The sequence below is a fragment of the Mastigoproctus giganteus genome, chromosome 4 (genome assembly GCF_048544385.1).
Source record: "Mastigoproctus giganteus isolate SK-2022 chromosome 4, ASM4854438v1, whole genome shotgun sequence".
Lineage (NCBI taxonomy): Eukaryota > Metazoa > Arthropoda > Arachnida > Uropygi > Thelyphonidae > Mastigoproctus > Mastigoproctus giganteus.
The window spans coordinates 134,341,862-134,363,440 of record NC_143578.1 but is presented as its reverse complement, the minus strand read 5'-3'; the positions used below and the strand labels follow the sequence as shown (position 1 = coordinate 134,363,440).

Below are 21,579 nucleotides of genomic sequence, written 5' to 3'. Positions count from 1 at the left end.
AGCAGGAAAGTGAGGAGTAGTACTACACTGTTGCAAGAACCACTGGCAGAACATTACTTGCCCAGGGTAATCTGCTAGTGACAAGGCCTGTACCCGTTGCAGATGGTAAGGATACAGTTGGTGTTCTCGCAACATTCTCCAAAATAGTCGAACGTTGAACAGCCAGTTGCATTGCTATTCTGTGTGTGTGATTCTAGGAGTGGTATGCACAACATCCAAAATCTCCTCCTCTATTTCAGGAGTCGTACATCTTGGTCGTCCTCTGTCGGCAGCACGAGGTGTAAAGGTCCCATGTTCACAAAGGTGCCGACGGATACCTTCCAACGTTTTCCTGTCTGGGCATCTTCGTTCTGGGAACCTTTCGTGCTACTAACAACGAGCCTCCAGAGCATTGCCGTCTGCCAAACCGCCATAAAGTGCATATCCGCTTGCTCTTGATTTGAGTACATGGTCGGAATGGAAAACCACCAGACTGTGTCAGTACCTTGTGATGAAGGAAATCACCTGCGGGAGATACGACATTCCGGTTAATAACTCGGTAACCAAGCATTTCCGGAACCATGTTGATATAAAATATTTTTATTTTCTACATATGAGGAACTCATTCCTGAAATTATGCTGTGTATTTTTGAGACACCCTGTATGTCTTTTCAAGTTGTAGTGTAACCGGCTTTTAGTAATCTCTTGATCCAATTGCAGGACACCAGCCAGTACTTGCAGGGCAGTGGTGGTGCTCAAGGTGCAGCATGCTTGGGTTATTGTTAACAGTGTAATTCTATGTATGCGCATTGATTTTTTACTTGTTCTTATATATGATTGCTGTGGGGTACCAGTTGTCAGCACCATAGTTTATTATGGATATAAAGACTGCTTTATATATGAGACACAGGGTGTTCTTTTTTTTGCGACCCCAGTCTGAGCAATTGAAATGGGCTAATAAGTGAGGTGGGAATAAAATGACATTTATTAGTAACACTAATAGTAATAGTACTCGCCGTACAGTGTGAGAAAGCCACAGGTGTTTTTGCTCTGGCCAAATACAAAAAAGTTGATAAGAAAAAAAATGTGCTTCTCTTCTCACATGGGTAACTGTCCAGTTGACCTTTGAATTAATTCCAATCAACCTCAACTACCTGTGAAGGCAACCTGTTCCAGCAATCAACGATACGCAAAAGTCTCCAGACACTGTAATTTGCAAAACTTAAATTTTGCAAATTACAGTGTCTGGAGACTAGGCACCGGCGAGGTGATCTGATAGAGGTGTATAAAGCCTTGAATGGTTTGAGCATGCTCAATGCTGATGGGATTCTGCCTCTTGCTCAGAATAATCACCTGAGAGGGTATAAATTCAAATTGAGGAAAGAGTGATGTAGGATAGATGTGCGGAAATTTGCCTTTAGCCAGCGGGTAGTTGGTTGATGGAACAGACTTCCATCCCTTGTTGTGGAAGTTGATAGCCGAAATAAATTTAAGGCTCAGCTGGACAGGTATTTCGAACGAACGGAGGGGTGAAGTGGAAGTTTTTTTTTTTTTTTTTTTTTTTGGCTGGCTGCATAAGCTGCTTTCTTGCATCATATGCCTTTACTAATGCTAATGCTAATACGCTAGCTAAAAGAAAACTTCTTACAATCTATCTAAACCTCTTCCCCTGTAATTTGAATCTATGGCCCCTTGTCATGGAATTCCTTATAACGGTAAAAATTCCACCTTAATTTATTTAATTACCCCTCTCAGAGCTTTATAAATCTCAATCAGGTCACCCCTGAGGTGCTTAGTTTCCAAGTTCTGCAGCCCACAATATCGGAGTTCTATCCTCATACGGTTGCCCTCTTGCCGATCCAATCTTACCGTGAGGCTAGTTGCCGTATTTCGACCCACTTCAAGAAGCTTAATGTTCAAATAAAGTCTTCATACTTGAACAGTGGTCCAAAAGTTCTTAGAATTGCCTTATAAATTGGGATTATGGCCTCATTGTTCGATAAATCATCGGATAGTTACAGGGTATTGTTCGATAAATCATCGGATAGTTACATGGACTTTCCAGCGTTCTGTGTACACTGCTCAGAAAACATCATATCTGTTCATATCGTAACTTCCAGATCCCTTTCTTCCTTTATTATTTTTAATTCAACTCCATCAAGTGTATAATTTATTTTGGAGTTGCTGTTCCCGTTGTGTAAAACCTTGCATTTTGCTGCATTAAACCCTAGCTGCCACTTTTCTGACCATATCTGAAGTCTGTTCATGTCATTCTGAAAGAATGCTCCTTGGCACTGATTATTAACGACTCTACCAATCTTTACGATATTGATATCATGCCTTCTGCCCCTTCGTCGGTGTTATTTATGAAAATCAGAAAGAACCTGGGGGTAGTATTGTCATATATTTCTCCCAGATACCTAATTCAGTGGTAATTTTGATTGAAGTACCAAATAATCTGATCAAAAGGATCTCCTGGTGTGAAGGGTCCCTTGAATAGAAAACACTCAATTTTTCCAGCAGAGATTGTGAGTTTGTGAAAACTTGCCCACTGTAGTAGTGAGCGCAAAGTAAGATTGGCTGTTTCTTCTATAACCGCTCTAGTGTTTGCTAAAATAACTCAAACTAGATGCTATGTACTGGACGGCCACCGTAGCCGAGTGGGCAGAAGCGGGAGTGCAGTAGCACACCTCTTTGAGTAGACCGGGGTTCAAACCCCTGACTGCTGAATATGGTCGATCTGCCACCCCGCACTGGACCAGCGTGGCAGAATATGGTCCATTTCCCTCAGCATGAATTGTTGAGGAGGCTTCCACCCTGCAGTGTGTTGATAATGGCTGCACTTTACTTTTTTTACTTTTTACTGTGTGAACTATAAAGCACACCTGGAACAAGGAAATATTTTTTGGCTATCTCAGTGAATTTTAAAGGCGCCTTTGATGCACTTTGTTGGCCCTGCTTTCTTAGAAGGCTGCACTAACCTGTAATAAACAGGTTACAGTGCATACCAATGCCCTTGTGGATAGCACAGTTTTTAGAATCGCAGTCCTCCCAACACCGGTTGGAAAAAGATTCGCGTTCGAGTCACGTCAATGACGAGGAAATTCCTCAAGTCATTCAGGATATTGTCTGTGGTATCCTCCTAATTGTGGGTTGGGAACCCGTCTGTTGTTGCAGTAGTTTGCATGATTTCGCCCGTCTTGGAAGCTTGTTTCTGACAACCTGCACCACGCTTCAGGGATTGGCGTTTCTGAAAATCCCAATCAAGGTATATCAAGCTGCCTTCTTTTTGACTATAATCTGTGCCTAGTGTTCCTGAGGTTTCTGTATTGTTCTCTGAGTGCTTCTATTTCTTGTTGGGTCAAATTTCAGTGTTATTTTTAGAAAATGTTTCTTGCCCACTGCACCTTACTTCTTGAGGATCTTTGAAGATCTCAAGCTCAGAACAGCTATAACAACGGATCGTCCTGGGCCCTGCTAACATTATAAAGTTAAGGAACAATACATATTATATTATTAACTATACAAAAGGTGAAATCCAGAGATCAGAGTTGCCAAATTTCTTTTTAAGGACGTAATGGGCGGTGGGGGAGACATATTGGAAACTAGACATATGGATTTCATTGAATCAACCAACTTCTTCACCACCCATTTATACATTGCATTGTCATAGAAGGATAGCCATGTGTGGCTGATGCATGTAATACATTGCATGTGGTGTGACTTCCTTGACTTCATTTCCTCCTAATAAATTTTCCCAAAGTTCTGTTCTGTTCTTTTTTTTTTTTTTATGAAATCCCCAAGCAAGAGAGGTATTAGAACCTATAGTGCTTAGTACCGTGCGTGGGTTGGAGGTTGAGAAATGAAAGAAGATTTTTCTGACATCAGACTTGAACTTATGTATATTGTAATTTTCAGGAAATGCGTAGAAGGAAGAGTGTTCCAGAAAACGGAAGTAGAAGGAATAAATGAGGAAGAAGGAAAGTTGATTCGGTGAGTTTGAAGTTGGACAGTAAAGGGACATTGACTGGTTGCCGCACGTGATCGAACTGCTTTGGAAGAGAGAGCGGGAATTATAGAAGACAATTTAGAAGAACAGGACCAATGAAGAACCTATAGAAGCGGCATGCAGCAGAAACAGAATGTCTAAGAGACAAAGAGTAGAAAGACTTTGTTAGAGAGGAGTCATTGAATGAAATCTAGAAGCCTGAGAGAGGAGTCATTGAATGAAATCTAGAAGCCTGAGAGAGGTTTTGGGACCACGGCCCCAGATGTGGGAACAATATTTCATAACAGCGCGGATTTGAGATTTTTACAGAGTAAGCAGCTGTTTGGAAGAAAAGTTATGCCTAGAGCGAAAGAGAAAACCCAGTTTTTTAGATGCAGAAGAAGCACTATTTGTAATGTGCTTATTCCAAGAGAGATTAGAAGTCAGGGTAATCCCCAATGGAGATAATCTTGCCTAGAAATCAGTATCATCGAAGATAAGCATAAGAAGCAGAAGAATTCTTTTTGCAAGATATAATACAGGACTGAGTTTTAGAAGGATTGAAGTCAACTAAATTTAACCCCAGGGGGCTCACATGTGATGAGTATGGGCTTGGCGCCCCCAGGGTTCTGGGCTGGATATCATAATTCTTCTCTTTTTTGGTGATCGCTCTCTCTCTCTCTCTCTCTCTCTCTCTCTCTCTCTCTCTCTCTCTCTCTCTCTCAGGGGAAACTGAGAAATTTTAATTTTGGCTAGTGCAGCAAAAGCCTCAGGCTTTCGTGCATCATATGGCTAATAATAATAATAATAAAATTATCTCTGCCCCATTGGCGAATGATGTGGAGTTCAGCATTTAAGGAATAAGGAATCTCCAGGACTTGAAACAGTTTGTGCAGGGCAAGCTTTCTCAAACTGGAAGGTGGATTGCAATGTGCTGCCATCAGCATAACTATGGATAAGATTTCCGGTCAGTAGAAGAAGGTGATTAATATACAAGGGGAAAAGAGTGAGAGAAAGAACTGAAAACCAGCATTAGAGGAGAACTATGAGGAAAACCAGCATTAGTGGAGAAGTTATAAGACAGAGAGCCATCTACCATTACCCACAATGAGCAGTCAGAGAGAGTGAGCTGGACACCCAATCACAAAAAAAAAACAAAACAAAACAAAAAAAAAAAACAGTTGGCAAACCATAAGATGGAAGCTTATTTAGAAGATCTTTATGTAAACACGATCAAAAGTCTTTGAAATGTCAAGAGCAACTAGTTGAGTTTCACCAAACTTTTCCTTGAATTTGTCCATAGATGGGTAACATAATCACCAGTGGATCGATACTGACGGAATCCATACTGGCGCTCGTTGAACTTAATTCATGATATGAAACTATGGTAACTCTGTATGCAGACTTGTTTATCAAATATAAGATATTTTATTAAGGAGTATTCCGTTAGTAAAATTTTCTATGTCGATCCCTTGTTTATAGTAATGAATAGCTAATGTAAGCCCTGGGCATTTCACTGTGACTGTGTTATTAGTTAAGTTTCGATTGCAAAATAAATTATTTAAATTTAAAGAGCATTAACTAATGTGAATTTAAAAGCTTAATTTTAAAAACAAAACAAAACATTTAATTAGTGATGGAAAGTCCAATTTTCTTTTCTTTTTCGAAAGGTTCCAGATATTCACTAAAATCAGAGGTGGGCTGCTTATGAATGAAGTGAAAAAAATGAAAGTCTTATTAAATTTGGTGCTTAAAAAATTTAGTATTGTTATTGGGAAAATGACAAAGGAATCAAAGCCGTAACATCAGGCTTAAAAAAAAAAAAAAAATACAGTGATTATATCGGGCCAGATGTTTGTAACTAGTCGATTATATATAACAAAAGATTTATTTTAATGGTATGTATTACAGTATTATAGCTAATATGCACAGGTAAAAATAAAATCAGTAATTTCCTGCTAACGTCCATTAATATAAATTTCACTTTGAAAACATTTTTTGAATATTTTGTATAAATATTTGTCAGTGCAGCGCAGTCTTCAAATATTGACAAAATTCGCATTGGTTGGTCATCAAAGACAGCTGTTAGAGAACTTTTATTTATTTATTTTTTCTCTGGCAGTGGTTTCTTTTCTTTCTCAAATTTGAGGAATTTCCTAGTGTTGGGCTATTCTTTATAAGGGATGCCCTCCCGCTACATTGATTGCTATAACGTGTACACGAAGAAAACTACCTTTTGACTTTACGAATCTTTACTTTTTATTTTCTCATTCAGAATTTCAAATATACTTCCACAATATTGTCACTCTTTTCTAATCTTGTTCTTCTTCTTTGGTATCATCCGGGAGGAGAGGTAGTTTTTATTTTCCTTTCAGTGAGAAGCTTGCTAAACAGCCAATCACAGTATCGTGAAATCGCGTTTGTTGGTTACGTTGTGGAGAAAAGCGTGTAGGCACCTCCGCGTTGAGAAAGTTGAGCCCAATCACATCTCGAGGTTTGACAGTTCTCAATTGATGTTTCTATGGCAACAGGGTCGGTGCCGTCCTGAATGTCTTGACAAGTGCGTGACAGTTCAACATACAGCATGTACGCTAAAGGGAAAGGCTCAACAGTACCTTCCGATGCTCAAGCAAGAGAAAAGTAAGTTCTTTACGCTGTTCTTCTAAGTACAAATTTTAAGATGAAATGTAGAAAGCACGATCTACTTTCAGTGTTGATGGTGTGACAATAGCATATATGATCTCCTTAGAATAATGTTATGAAGTACGTTTCAAACAGAGACTGCCTGTGGCTATTCTGACAGTTGCGCTCACTCCATCATGGCGCTCGGCATGTCACGATTCGGTAAGAATGGCAAGTGACGCGCTTGTTTTAATACGTGGTTCACTGAGCTGAGATATCCTTATTGCGAAGTTTTTCTACCTTGACGTGGGCTTGCAACTTACAGCTCTTTTCAATTGCTTGAATTTATTTTGGGGAGGAAAAATTGATTCTTAGGAAGCAAGCCCGAGGCTCAGACATATGTCCAGGTACATTCCATTTTGATATAGAGGGGGAGGTATGTTTAACATAATAGCTGGAAGTCATTGATCTAACCCTAACTGTTATAGTATATATTTATTAAAATTTCTTAAAAATAACTTCATTTCTGTTTTATTTCAGGTTAGCACTATACGTGTACGAATATTTATTACATGTTGGAGCCCAGAAAGCCGCACAGACATTTCTATCAGAAGTAAGTGTTTTTACGTAGTATGGGTTATTGAGTTTAACCGGTTGTGATCACTTAGCTAGGCCAGGACTTCGCTCTTTTGGTACATGTGTTGACGCTGATCTACTCTAGGTTTCCTTGTTTAGTTCCTAATTTTGCACTGCAGGAAAACCGTTCCGACACATTTAAGTTATCGTATTAAAATTTAATTCTATAAATGGCACCTTATTCCTGATGTCATTTGCAAAAGTTGGGGTAACCTGGTATTTTTAAATACCAGTTTGTTTACTTCACTAGCACAGCATACACTTGTGTTATATTTATATAACTTAGAATATTAGTTATTATTAATGTATGTTACTATAATAAAACTACTGTAGTTTCAAAGATATTAGGTTTCATTTTTGAGATAAAGGAAGATATGCAATCTTCTTACTGTATGTAATCATGTATCATGGTTACATATAGTAAGTTTACCCGATACATACAGTTTTTTTTTTTCTATATTACAGCAGACATTTCATTTTTAGTTTTAATTATGAATAAATGTACTGAAAACATTGTCATGATAGTGTTCATTGCTGAAATATTACATTAGATTGTAACGATGTCAGGTGTATATTTATGTCAAGAATTAAAAATAAATTATATCATATTATTTTAACATTCACCCAGATCAAAAACATTATAACCTTTTCCATTTGAAATTATCATTGCCATTGAAACTTTGAATATATTTGGGTAGGTTAGGTTAGATTATATTAGCTTAGCTTATTAATTTTATTTGTGCATTAGTTGTGGGCTCCTGATACTGTGTCAGTCAGAAGTCTTGTATCCTGTGGGTTTAAAGCTTGCAATTCTTCATAATATGTAGCTCCGGCATGAATCTGCATGAGCTACATATTGCGAATGCTCTTTAGAGAGTGGTCTGTGTTTGGTAGCTGATGCAGTTTATCAGCTAATTAACAAGAGCAAAATTTTAAAATACGGGAACAATGAGCTGGCTGGTTAGTTAGTACAGCAGCAATAAAGTCATTTTGCCATTAATTATTTTAAGTAATTTATTACTGGTAGTCAGGGGAGAATCAATAGTTTTATCAGGTATACCTATCACCTTATGGTATTTCCATCCATAATCAATCATTACGGCCCTGGAGGGAATGTGCATGGCTCAAGGGGTAGAATTTTTTTTCAGCGTGGTCTGTGCTTGTTAACAGGAGAGACTGCTTCTACAGGGATGGGATACACTTAAATAAAAAGGGTGCAAGAATATTTGCTGATGCTATTGAGGCAGTGTTAGGTGGGTCAGAATACTGCTAGCTTGGGGGGATTCACAGACTAATAGGTTAAAAGTAGCCGCAGGCAGAGGTGAAGGTGATTCTTGCACAACTTCTATTAGAATAAGTAACGACGTGGAGCGAGGGATGCTGGTGGTTTCAGGGACTGATGGCAGTCATCGTGAAACAGATGGGTATATGGGATGTGTTAGGGTAACTAATAATAAGGATAGGTACATGTATACCAATGCTAGAAGTATAGTAAATAAATTTGATTTTGAAGTTTGGTCAAGACATCAAAGGCAGATATTGTTGGGATAGCAGAGACGTGGTGTCACACAGATTTAAGGAATGCAGAACTGGAATTTGGGGAGTACAATGTGTACAGAAAGGATAGACAGGATAGGAAGGGAGGAGGTGTCATGCTGTTAATTAAGAAAAACATAAAATCAAAAGAAGTGCATCCAGTTGATATAGATGAACAGTGCACTGTTGAGTCAGTTGGGTGTGACATAAGCACCGTGAAAGCAAAAATAAGAGTAGGAGCCTAATGAGTACAATGAACAATTGTACAGAGAAATAGTTGGCTAGGAAATCAGAATGTCTTATAATGGGGGATTTTAACTTCCCAGATATTGACTGGAACTTATGGGTTGGTCACTCACATACTAGTAAGACTTTTGTGGATTTATTGGATGATTGTTTTCTACAGCAGCATGTCCGAGAGGCAATCAGAGAGGGTAATACTCTTGATCTGGTTATCAACAGTGATCATTCTTGTATTAAGAATTTGCAGATAAAGGAACCATTAGGTGGCAGTGATGTGGGAATTACTTAAAGATATATTACCATCAGGGGTAAAGGAAAGGGTTTTTGCTTCTGTAAAGGTGAGTACAGTGGTCTCAGACAGTTTTAAAATTCTGTACAGTGGGATCCAACTGACGATGTTACCAACAGTAAATTCTAAGTGGGAAGCTTTCAAGGAATTAATTGTGGATGCTACTAAAAGTTTCATACCTATTAAGAAATATTGTTCAATGTTTAGGCCTAAATGGTTATCAAATGAACTAATGAGACTCATGACAGAGAAGAAAAATGCATGGGATGCATATAAATTATCAAGCGACTCAGAAGCCTATGGCAGATATAAGCTAGTCTGTAATCAGGTCACAAAGGAGGTTAAGCAGAGGAAGGCAGATTACGAGAAATCTTTGGCAAAAGATGCTAAGAAAAACAGCAAGGATTTCTTTACTTATATAAACTCTGAAAGGAAGGGGATGAATCTGATTGGTTCACTTGATATCGATGGTTCAACTGTTAAAGATCCTGCTCAGATAGCAAACAAACTGAATGAGTATTTTGCATCTACATTCACACATGAGGAGTTATTAAGTTTTGAAAATGGCAGAAGGTTATCAAATTGTAGCAGGGTGCTTAATGATTTTGTAATAACTGAGAGCAAAGTGGAGGAGAAATTGTTGAAGTTAAACATAAGAAAGTCACCTGTGGTGGATGGGATCTATCCAGTTATATTAAAGGAGGTGGCAAAGCAACTAAGCAAACCCTTAGCCATAATTATGAGAGCATCCTTAGACTCGGGGGAGGTCCTCACATACTGAAGATGTGCAAATGTATCCCCAATTCACAAAGGGGGATTGAAGGGTGACACGAGTAATTACAGACCAGTTAGTTTAACTTCTGTTCTATGTAAAATAATGGAGTCACTGGTTAAAGATACATTGCAGGATTGTCTAGACAAGACTGCAGCAATAATTCAGACAAAGCATGGGCTTGTTAAGGGAAAGTCTTGTCTGACAAATTTGATAGGATATTATGATGTTGTTACAAAGGAACTGGATGCAAAAATTAATTTTGATATCATATATTTGGATTTCAGGAAACCTTTTGACACTGTTGCGCATGGAAGACTATTGTACAAATTGGAGCAGAATGGTATTAAGGGTAAGTTGCTACAATGAATAAAAGGATGGTTGGGTGGGAGAAGACAGAGGGTGGTAATTAATGGGTGCTGCTCTTCGTGGACTAATGTTATTAGTGGAGCCCCACAGGGTTCGGTGTTGGGTCCTCTGTTGTTGTGTATATTTATCAATGATATTGATGAAGGTATATCAGGCTTAGTGTCGAAGTTTGCAGATGATACAAAGGTTGGCAGGGTTGTTAATGACAGTAATGGCAGTGTGCTACTGCAACAGGATCTAGATAATTTGGGCAGATGTGCTAAGAAGTGGCAACTGAAGTTTAACCTTGACAAATGCAAAGTACTGCATATGGGTAGAAGTAACCCCAGAGAAATGTACCAACTCAGTGGTACTACACCTAAGGTGGTAGAAAATGAAAAAGACCTGGGAGTAATTGTGCAGTGAGATATGAAGTTTTCCGAGCAATGCAGACAGGCTGCCAGGACAGGTCATGGGGTTTTGTCAATGATATATAGGAATTTTGGTAGCAGGGAAAATGAGATGATTGTCACTCTGTATAAGGCAATGGTCAGGCCACGCCTCGAGTACTGTAAACAGGTCTGGAGGCCTCATTTTAGGAAGGATGTAGATTTGCTTGAGCATGTACAGAGAAGGGCAACAAGATTTGTGAGGGGAATGAAGGGATCGTCTTACCAAGAGAGGTTTAAATTCTGCAAATTGCAGTGGCTGGAGACTGGGCACCTGCGGTGAGATCTGATTGAGGTGTATAAGGCCTTGAATGGGTTGAGCACGCTGAATTCTGATGAAATCCTTCCACTTGTTCAGATTACGAACCTAAGGGAGCATAAATTCAAATTAAGAAAAGACAGATGTAGAATAGATGTGCAGAAATTTGCCTTTAGGTAGCGGGTGGTTAATTGCTGGAACAAACTTCCATCTGTCGTTGTGGAAGTTGATAGATTAAAAAAATTTAAGGAGGAATTGGACAGGTATTTGGAGGGAATGGTGTGTTTTTTTTTTGTTTTTTTTTTTGCTGATTCTGCATAAGCTCATACACTTGCTTTCTTGCATCACATGCCACTACTACTACTACCACCTCTGCCGGTGGCTGCTGTTAATCTATTAGTCCTTGTATTCCCCCATTATTATATATATATATATATATATATTATATATATATATATATATATATACACACATACATACAGGGTGATTCACTACCAGTGCAACAAACTTGCAGGAGGTGTAGGGGGCACAAAGACGAATCGGAATCACATAGCATTGCAGGGTCCGATTGCAGGGTCTGAAATGCCTTTGTCATGCGGCAGAGGACGTTGAACGGGAGGTCGCTTGAACAGCGATCCTTCTGGAAGTCAGCATTTGCGAACCGGTTCCCGAGGCAGTAGGATGGACAAGTATTCAAACGTTGAACTGGCCAACATGCACCTCGCGTATGGAGCTGCGGACTGTAATGGGCGCGCCGCTCTGCGCTTGTACCAGGAACGTTTCCTGCACAGGCTTGCTCCTCATCATAAGATTTTCGCACGTGTGCACAGAAGGTTACGTGAGACTGGTTGTTTCACGAGAGGTACCATGAATCGAGAGCAAACGACGAGGATGCCAGACAATGAGGAGATTGTCCTACGCCTTTCAGAAGGCAATCAGAGTATGAGTACTTGAGCGATAGGCCAACAATTGGGTATTTCCCAATCCACTGTATGGAGGATACTGTCAACAAACCAAATGAGTTCATACCATCTGCAACGCATCCAATCATTGGAGCCTGTGGATTATCCATTCCGGAGGACTTTTGCTACTTGGTTTCTTCAGCAGAAACGGTTCACAAATGCTGACTTCCAGTGGGATCGCTGTTCACGCGACCTCCCGTTCAACGTCCTCTACCGCATGACGAAGGCATTTCGGACCCTGCAATGCTATGTGATTCCGATTCGTCTTTGTGCCCCCTACACCTCCTGCAAGTTTTTCGCACTGGTGTATTGAATCACCCTGTGTGTGTGTGTGTATACATATATATATATATATATATATATATATATGTGTGTGTGTGTGTGTATATATATATATATAATGTGATGTAAAAGTTAGGCAAAAGTAATAAAAATAAATAAATATAAATATGGAGCTATCATTAGAGGCAGCAAATGCACATTCTCCACATGAAGCCTAATTATATTTGATAATTAAAATAAATATGATATTTAAAATAAAAAACATCAGCCAGTAGCACGGCAAAAATGCAGAGCGAAACGAAACGTAAAATAATATAAAATAAACAAACAGGGAAGGGAAAGTAGAAATAATAGGACAAAAAGGTAGTCGATAATCCCCTGTATAATTTAGTCATTAAACCCAATTAATAAAAACGATGTAAATTTAAAATAATGCCAATTATATATAAAATTTAGCGGTACCCCCCCCCCTCGAAGGTACCAGTTCCAAAAGACGTGAAATATCACCAAAAAGGGGTTAACCCCTTTTTTTAACCCCTTTTTGGTGATATTTCACGTCTTTTGGAACTGGTACCTTCGAGGGGGGGGTACCGCTAAATTTTATATATAATTGGCATTATTTTAAATTTACATCGTTTTTATTAATTGGGTTTAATGACTAAATTATACAGGGGATTATCGACTACCTTTTTGTCCTATTATTTCTACTTTCCCTTCCCTGTTTGTTTATTTTATATTATTTTACGTTTCGTTTCGCTCTGCATTTTTGCTGTGCTACTGGCTGATGTTTTTTATTTTAAATATCATATTTATTTTAATTATCAGATATATATATATATATATATATATATATATATATATAATAGTATGTAATATAAGGATTTAAGATAAAGGATGATTTGAACAGTGTTTAAAGAACAATATTATTCAATAAAAGCTATACCATATAGCCCTAAGGCCAAATTAATATGCATTCAGAGCCTTTAGGCTGAAAAGGAAGATAAGGTATTATAAAAGTATACCCGGTGAGCCATGAGGCCAAAAGACTTTGATAGCCTGAGCTAGGTTATTTAGTTATACCCTATAAATAAACAAATAATTAATAATAAAATAAATGCTATTGCTTTCCTTACTCTTACCTCCTTTCCCCTTATATCAGGATAAGCCTTCTTTTTCACAGGTATATATCATATACATCACAACTTACAGGAAATTTATTGTTGGCTCTCTATCTTCTGTATTATTTGTTTCAAAGTTATCTGTCGGGCTAGCTGTTATTTTGCCAGTTTGCTGCTAAATTTTAACACTTGGATAATTTTAGATCATTTGGACCTAGCTAAACTAGCAGATCAGAAACAGATAGCCTTTGCCAATTATTTGATTGAATGTATTGAAAATGTACCATTCAGTGTATCCTAATATCAATAATTTGCCTCATTTTCATCATTTTATTTTATTTTTCTTTTTACTTGCATTTATTTTATCATTAATTATTTGTTTATTTATAGGGTATAGCTAAATAAACCAGCTTAGGTTATCTAAGCCTTTTGGCCTCATGGCTCACTGGGTATACTTTTATAATATCTTTCTTTTTCGCCTAAAGGCTAACTCTGTATGCATATTAATTTTGCCTTAAGGCTATATGGTATAGCTTTTATTAAACAGTATTGTACTTACGTACTGTTGAATTCCTTTATCTTAAATCCTTATCGTTAGCATTAGTAGAGGCATACGATGCAAGAAAGCAAGCTTATGCAGCATCAGCCAAAAAAAAAAAAACTCCCATTTCACCACTCCATTCATTCCAAATGCCTGTCTAGCTCAGCCTTAAATTTATTTAGGCTATCAACTTCCACAACAAAAGATGGAAGTCTGTTCCACCAATCAATCACCTGCTGGCTAAAGGCAAACTTCTGCACATCTATTCTACAACTGTCTTTCCTCAATTTACATCTATGCCCTCTCAGGTTCTTAGTCTGAGCACAAGGAAGTATCCCCTCAGCATTTAGCTTGCTCAAACCATTCAAGGCCTTATACAGCTCAGTCAGATCACCTCTCAGGTGCTTAGTCTCCAGATGCTGCAACTTGTAGAACCTTTCTTCATATGCACACCCCTTTGTTCCTCTCACTAGCCTTGTTGCCTTTTTCTGTACTCATTCTAGCAACTCTATATCCTTCCTAAAATGAGGCCTCCAGACCTGGTGTGGAGGCCTCATTTTAGGAATTTACTCTAGGTGTGGCCTGACCATTTCCTTGTACATCGGGATAATTGCCTCCCTGTCCCCTGCTGGCAAAATTCCTATATATCATTGACAAGACTCCATGACCTGCCCTGGCAGCCCATCTGCACTGCTCAGCAAACTTCATATTTGACTGCACAATTACCCCCATGTCTTTTCCATTTCCCTGAGTGTAGTAACACACAGTTGGTACGTTTCTCTTGGGTTATTGCTACCTATGTGCAGTACTTTGCATTTGTCAATGTTAAACTTCAGTTGCCACTTCTCAGCCCATTTGCTCAACTTGTCTAGATCCAGTTGGAGTAGAATACTGTCTTTACTGTCGTTAATAACCCTGCCAACCTTTGTATCATCTGCAAACTTGGACATTAAGCCTGATATACCTTCATCAATATCATTGATGAATACACAAAACAACAATGGGCCCAGCACCGAACCCTGGAGCAGTGTCCATTGATTACCACTCTCTGTCATCGCCCACTCAATCATCCCTTTATCCATTGTAGCAATTTACCCTTAACGCCATACCTCTCGAATTTGTACAGCAATCTTCCATGGGCTACAGTATCAAAAGCTTTCCTGAAATTGAAATATAAGATATCAACATTATTTTTGACATTCAGTTCCTTTGTGTCCACATCATAGTATCCAATCAAATTAGTCAGACAAGACCTCTCTTTAACAAACCCATGCTGTCCTAACTATTACTGCAGTCTTGTCGAGATGATCCTGCAATGCTTCTTTAACCAGTGACTCCATTATTTTCCCCGGAACACTAGTTAAACTAATAGGTCTCTAGTTACTTGTGTCACCTTTTGAACCCCCTTTGTGAATTGGTGATACATTTGCACACCTCCAGTCCATGGGGACCTCCTCCCCGATTCCAAGGAAGCTTTCATAATTATGGCTAAATCTTACATACTATTGTAATTATTTTACAGACTGATGTAATGCTTAATGAATAATTTAATGGCATTAATCTGATCTGGGACTCTTTTTGTACTTTTCTTGCTATTCCTTTCAAACATTTTCACTTTTGTCTTTTATTAAGTCTAAACACACACACTCACATGAAAATGTGAAAATCCTGTTTGTTATCATGAATCAAGCAAAATTATAGGCCAAATTGAAAAGCCAATTAGAGTAAAGGTAACTGTAAAGCAAAAAATGATTTAAGTAAAAATGATTAATTTAAAATAAGGAGTGATGTCCAGCATCACATATGGATGGGTAATTTTGGTTATAGGTCCAAAAAAGGGGAAGAGAAAATATAAAATTCAAATCTGATGTTAGCTAAAAGTAAAAATTGATACATGATCAGTTATTTCATCAGGGGACTACAACCGATCGTGTATCAAGGACTGCGTTTCTATACTTATCCATACCTGTGGAGGATAAGCAAATTTAAGAATAAAACTGAGTGAGATCAAAAGAGGGGTAAAATAGTATAACTCTCACAAAATATGGACATGGTATTCCCCAAATAGGGGACTACCTTGGACTACCTCATCTGTCCATCTCTTCTAATAATTTGAAATTTGTCTAATTCTTTCTTAAATTTATCCAACTATTCCTTTCCATAAACCAAATTAAAAAATTTTTCCAACAATCTGTCACTGTCTTCCTGGAAGCAAATTTCTGCATATCTATCCTGTAACCATCCTTTCTAAATTTGTGTCCACTTTAGTGTCTGAGACAGTATAAAGATGCCAGCATTTAGTTTACTCAATTCATTTAAAACCTAAATCACTAAAATAGTTATTGCACTTTGCATTCCTAGTTTCCATATGCTACAATTTGCAGAATTAGTCTCTTGTTGTTGTTATTTGGTTTTTAGGAGCATTAGCAACTAAGGCCATATTGCTCTGGGATATGCGGTGGTCATTCCCTGACCTTTTCGCATCCTCCGTATTTGGTGGTGACGGGCTCGAACCCCGGTCTAATCAAGAAGCATGTGCTACGCACTGCTGCTCCTTCCCACCTGGCTACGGAGGCGACGTAGTCTCTTGTGGCAACGGTTTTCAATTGGTGGTACTTTGGTGTTGTATCCAAAATGGTGAATTTTTATGTGCTTAGTTTTTAGTAAAATACTTATCAGCTAATTGCAAAATTTTTCTGAGATTTTACCATGTGTTTATTTCTGATAACCTAGAATTTATTGTGTTTTGAGAAAACTAAATCAAAACCAAACTGTCTGGCTTATCAGTGCCGAAGTGAAATCATTTGATTTCTTCATAACTCACTTATCACTTCACATATATTTTTGTCTAGTTTAGCCCTTAGCAGTTTTTGCTATCCTTGGCGAAAGGATGTCATGTGCTGTTGTCATGTGCAATACAAAAATTTACTTTGTAACTAATGTACCTCACTTGATGAACAGTAGCCTTATTCCCCTTCAGAGATAGCTGTTTGTAATTAGTGTTCCTCTGAAATACTCTTTTATTGCATCTCTAAGTGAGGGGTGAAACTGGGTGTTTACAGTAATTATTCACTGATGAGTCCTGTTGTTTACAAAAATTACTAGGCATCTGAATACTAAATATATCGAAGCAAATATACAGCCAATTTTTATCTGTTTCTCCTCTTAAGAAATACAGATATGGAGTAGATATAAGTCCCAGAAATGTTTTGTGTTGTGAGTTTGTGCTGGAGAGATGTGGTTTTTCTGCATAACTATTTTTAATTTTTGTTTCACACCATCCAATCATGAATATATTTTTAGTAAGAGAAATAAAGAGAAAGTTAGATTATATGGAGAGAACAGAAAATCTGAGAGAAGATGAGTCGAGAATACCTCAGTATAACAGACCAACTGGAGACTGTAATCGTGATCATTCATCAAGTCAGTCTAAGAACAAATCAGCTTCAGATAAGAACCAAAAAAAAAAAAAAAAAATGACGACATTATCAAAATGAATATATGAAATATGTCTCTTGTTATTGTGGTGATGAGCAGAATCAAATCCCTCTTTGTTTAATATGTGAACAGAAACTTAGGCTATAACTGTATGAAGCCCTCTCTTGATGTGACGTTTTGAAAAAAATAATCGAGAATTGAACAGTAAGTGCACTGCTGATTTCGAAGAGAAAAAGAAGTATTACGTAAAAACAACTTAGAAGCTTCACCCAAAGTGAGCTATTGCGTTACTTGTCAATGAGAGGCCCACACTGTTGGTGAAAATTTGATAATGCCACTTGCTATTGACCTGTGCGAGACAATATTCTGACCCAAAAAATCAGCAAAAGTAAAACAACTGCCTCTCTCTAATGACACTGAAAAAAGAATTCAATCTGAAGAAGGCTGCCTCCCAGCCAAAGCTTATTAATTGTAATTCTAGTTTAGTTTGCTCTGAGAAACAAAATAAATTTTCGAAAAAGAATACTTTTACTTTGCTCATCTGACCTTCTCAGTTAGTTATTAGCATTAGCATTAGTAGAGGCATTTGATGCAAGAAAGCAAGCTTATGCAGCATCAGCCAAAAAAAAAAAAAAAAAAAAAGTAACATAAATAAATAAAAATAACCACTTCCACTTCACCCCTCTGTTCGTTCGAAATACCTGTCCAGCTGAGCCTTAAACTTATTTAGGCTATCAACTTCCACGACAAGGGATGGAAGTCTGTTCCACCCACCAACCACCCGCTGGCTAAAGGCAAATTTCCGCACATCTATCCTACATCTGTCTTTCCTCAATTTGAATTTATGCCCTCTCAGGTGATTTTTCTGAGCTAGAGGAAGAATCCCATCAGCACTGAGCATGCTCAAACCATTCAAGGCTTTGTACACCTCTATCAGATCACCCCGCTGGTGCCTAGTTTCCAGACACTGTAATTTGCAAAACTTAAGCCTTTCTTCGTAAGAGAACCCCTTTGTCCCATTCACCAATCTAGTTGCCCTTCTCTGTACTCGTTCCAGCAGCTCTACATCCTTCCTGAAATGAGGCCTCCAGGCCTGTATACAGTACTCTAGGTGTGGCCTGACCATTGCCTTATACAAGGGAATAATCACCTCCTTATCCCTGCTAGAAAAATTCCTATATATCATTGACAATACACCATGAGCTACTCTTGCAGCTCGTCTGCACTGCTCAGAGAACTTCATATCTGCCTGCACCACCACCCCCAGGTCCCTTTCATTCTCTACCACTGTCAGTGTAGTACCACAGAGTTGATACGTTGCTCTGGGGTTGCTGTTTCCCATATGTAGTACTTTACATTTGTCAATGTTAAACTTCATTTGCCACCTCGAAGCCCATCTGCTCAACCTTTCCAAATCCTGTTGCAGCAGCATAGTGTCAGTAGTGTCCTTGACAACCCTGCCAACCTTCGTATCGTCTGCAAACTTGGACATTAAGCCTGATATACCATCATCAATATCATTTATAAATACAGAAAACAATAAAGGCCCCAATACTGAACCCTGAGGGACTCCACTAATAACATTAGTCCACGTTGAGCAGTGTCCATTGATTACCACTCTCTGTCTTCTCCCCCTCAACCACCCCTTTATCCATAGCAGCAACTTGCCTCCAATGCCACACTGCTCCAATTTGTGCAGCAGTCTTCCATGTGCAACAGTATCAAAAGCCTTTCTAAGATCCAAGTATATAATATCAAAGTTATTCCCTGCATTCAGTTCTTTTGTGACTGCATCATAGTATCCAATCAAATTGGTCAGGCAAGACTTCCCCTTAACAAAACCATGCTGTGTCCTAGCTATAACTGAAGTCTTGTCTAGATGATCCTGCAGTGCTTCTTTCACCAGTGCCTCCATTAATTTTCCGGGAACAGAAGTTAAACTCACAGGTCTATAATTACTTGTGTCAGCCTTTGATCCCCCTTTGTGAATTGGGGTCACATTTGCACATCTCCAGTCAATGGGTACCTCCCCTGAGTCCAAGGAAGCTCTCATAATTATGGCTAAGGGTTTGCTTACCTCCTTTGCTGCCTCCTTTAATATAACTGGATAGATCCCATCCACCCCAGGTGCCTTTCTTGTGTTTATCTTCAACAATTTCTCCTCCACTTTGCTCTCAGTTATTACAAGATTCTCTAGCTTACTGCTAGAGTTGAATACACCTCTGGCATTCCCCTCGCTGAATAACTCCTCATGTGTGAATGTCGATGCAAAATATTCATTTAGTTTGTTAGCTACCCGAGCAGGGTCATCAACAGTTGACCCATCGATCTCAAGTGGACCAATCTGATTCATCCCCTTCCTTCTAGAGTTTACATAAGTGAAGAACTCTTTGCTGTTTTTCTTCGCATCCCTTGCCAAGGATCTCTCGTAATCTGCCTTCGCCTGCCTAACCTCCTTTGTAACTTGGTTACAGATCAACTTGTATCTATCATAGGCGTCCGTGTCACGTGTTAATTTGTATGTATCCTATGCATTTTTCTTCTCTGCCATATGCCTCATTAGTTCATCTGACAACCATTTAGGCCTAAACCTTGAACAATATTTCTTAGTTGGTATGTAAAGCCTAGTAGCTTCCACGATAAGTTCTTTGAATGCTTCCCATTTTGAATTTGCTGTTGGCAATATCATCAGTTGATCCCACTGTATAGAATTTAAATACTGTCTCAGTCCATTGTAGTCGCCTTTACGAAAGCAATACCCCTTCCCTTTACCCCTAATGGTAGTTACCTCTTTGAGTAACTCCCACTTCAGCACACTGTGATCACTGCCACCAAGTGGTTCATTTATCTGCAGATTCTTAATGCATGAAGAATCACTACTGATAATCAAATCAAGAGTATTACTCCCTCTAGTTGCCTCCCGAACATGCTGATGTAGAAAACAATCATCCAATAAATCCACAAAAGCCTTGCTACTGTGTGAGTGACCAGCCCCCAAATTCCAGTCAATATCTGGGAAATTAAAATCCCCCATTATAAGACTCTCTGATTTACTGGCCCACTCTATTTCTCCGAACAGTTTCTTATTATACTCATCAGAGTCATTAGGCCTATAGCACACTCCTACTCTCAATTTTGATCTCCCAATGCTTATGTCACACCAAACTGACTCGACACTGCACTGTCCAGCGATGTCGACTGGCTTCACTTCCTTGGATTTTATGTGTTTTTTAACTAATAGCATAACCCCTCCTCCCTTCCTATCCTGTCTATCCTTTCTGTAGACATTGTACTCCCCAAATTCCAGTTCTGCATTTCTTATATCTGTGTGACACCACGTCTCTGAAATCCCCACAATATCTGCCTTTGATGTTTTGAGCAATACCTCAAATTCATCAAATTTATTTACTAAACTCCTAGCATTGGTGTACACACAAGTATACATGCACCTGTTCTTTTTCTTAGCTACCCTAACACAACCCATGTGTTTACTTGTACCCCAATGATTCCCAGCAGTCTCTGAAATATCCTGCATCTTATTTTCCAGGCTGCGGCTCATTCCAATAGAAGCAGTGCAAGAATCACTTTCACCTCTGCCAGTGGCTACTGTTAATCTATTAGTCCTTGTATCCCCCCAATCTAGCAGTTTTCCGACCCACCTAACATTGCCTCGATAGCATCAGCAAACATTCTTGCACCCTTTCTATTTAAGTGTATCCCATCCCTGTAGAAGCAGTCTCTCCTGTTAACAAGTACAGACCAGGCTGAAAAAAATTCTACCCCTTGAGCCCTGCACAATCTTTCCAGGGCCGAATTGATTGACAGGGCTCTCATCATATACTCCCTCCTATCGTGTCTGGGCAGAATTGCAGACACTTTCAATTTCAACCCTAATTCACGGCTTTTTTTCATCAGTGACCTGTACTTGTCAAGTAATTCCGCCGGTCTTCTACTCTTAATGTCATTAGTGCCAACGTGTACAACTATATCACCTTTTGTGCCCTTAAAAGAATGTGAACAGAAACTTAGGCTATAACTGTATGAAGCCCTCTCTTGATGTGACGTTTTGAAAAAAATAATCGAGAATTGAACAGTAAGTGCACTGCTGATTTCGAAG

The 21,579-nt window shown here is 38.7% G+C and overlaps 1 protein-coding gene across 4 annotated transcripts in view; it reads left to right on the top strand.

Annotated features, from left to right (window-relative positions):
* The first annotated feature begins 6,414 nt into the window (after window positions 1-6,414).
* LOC150087077 (single-stranded DNA-binding protein 3-like) overlaps window positions 6,415-21,579 on the top strand; it is a 538,273-nt gene continuing 523,108 nt past the window's right edge. For all 4 annotated transcript variants that reach the window (XM_090371800.1, XM_090371798.1, XM_090371799.1 and 1 more), the window contains exons 1-2: window positions 6,415-6,607; window positions 7,130-7,202. In XM_090371800.1, coding sequence (XP_090227926.1) covers window positions 6,552-6,607; window positions 7,130-7,202 — 129 coding nt within the window. In that variant the 5' untranslated portion in view covers window positions 6,415-6,551. The remainder of the gene's footprint in view (window positions 6,608-7,129; window positions 7,203-21,579) is intronic.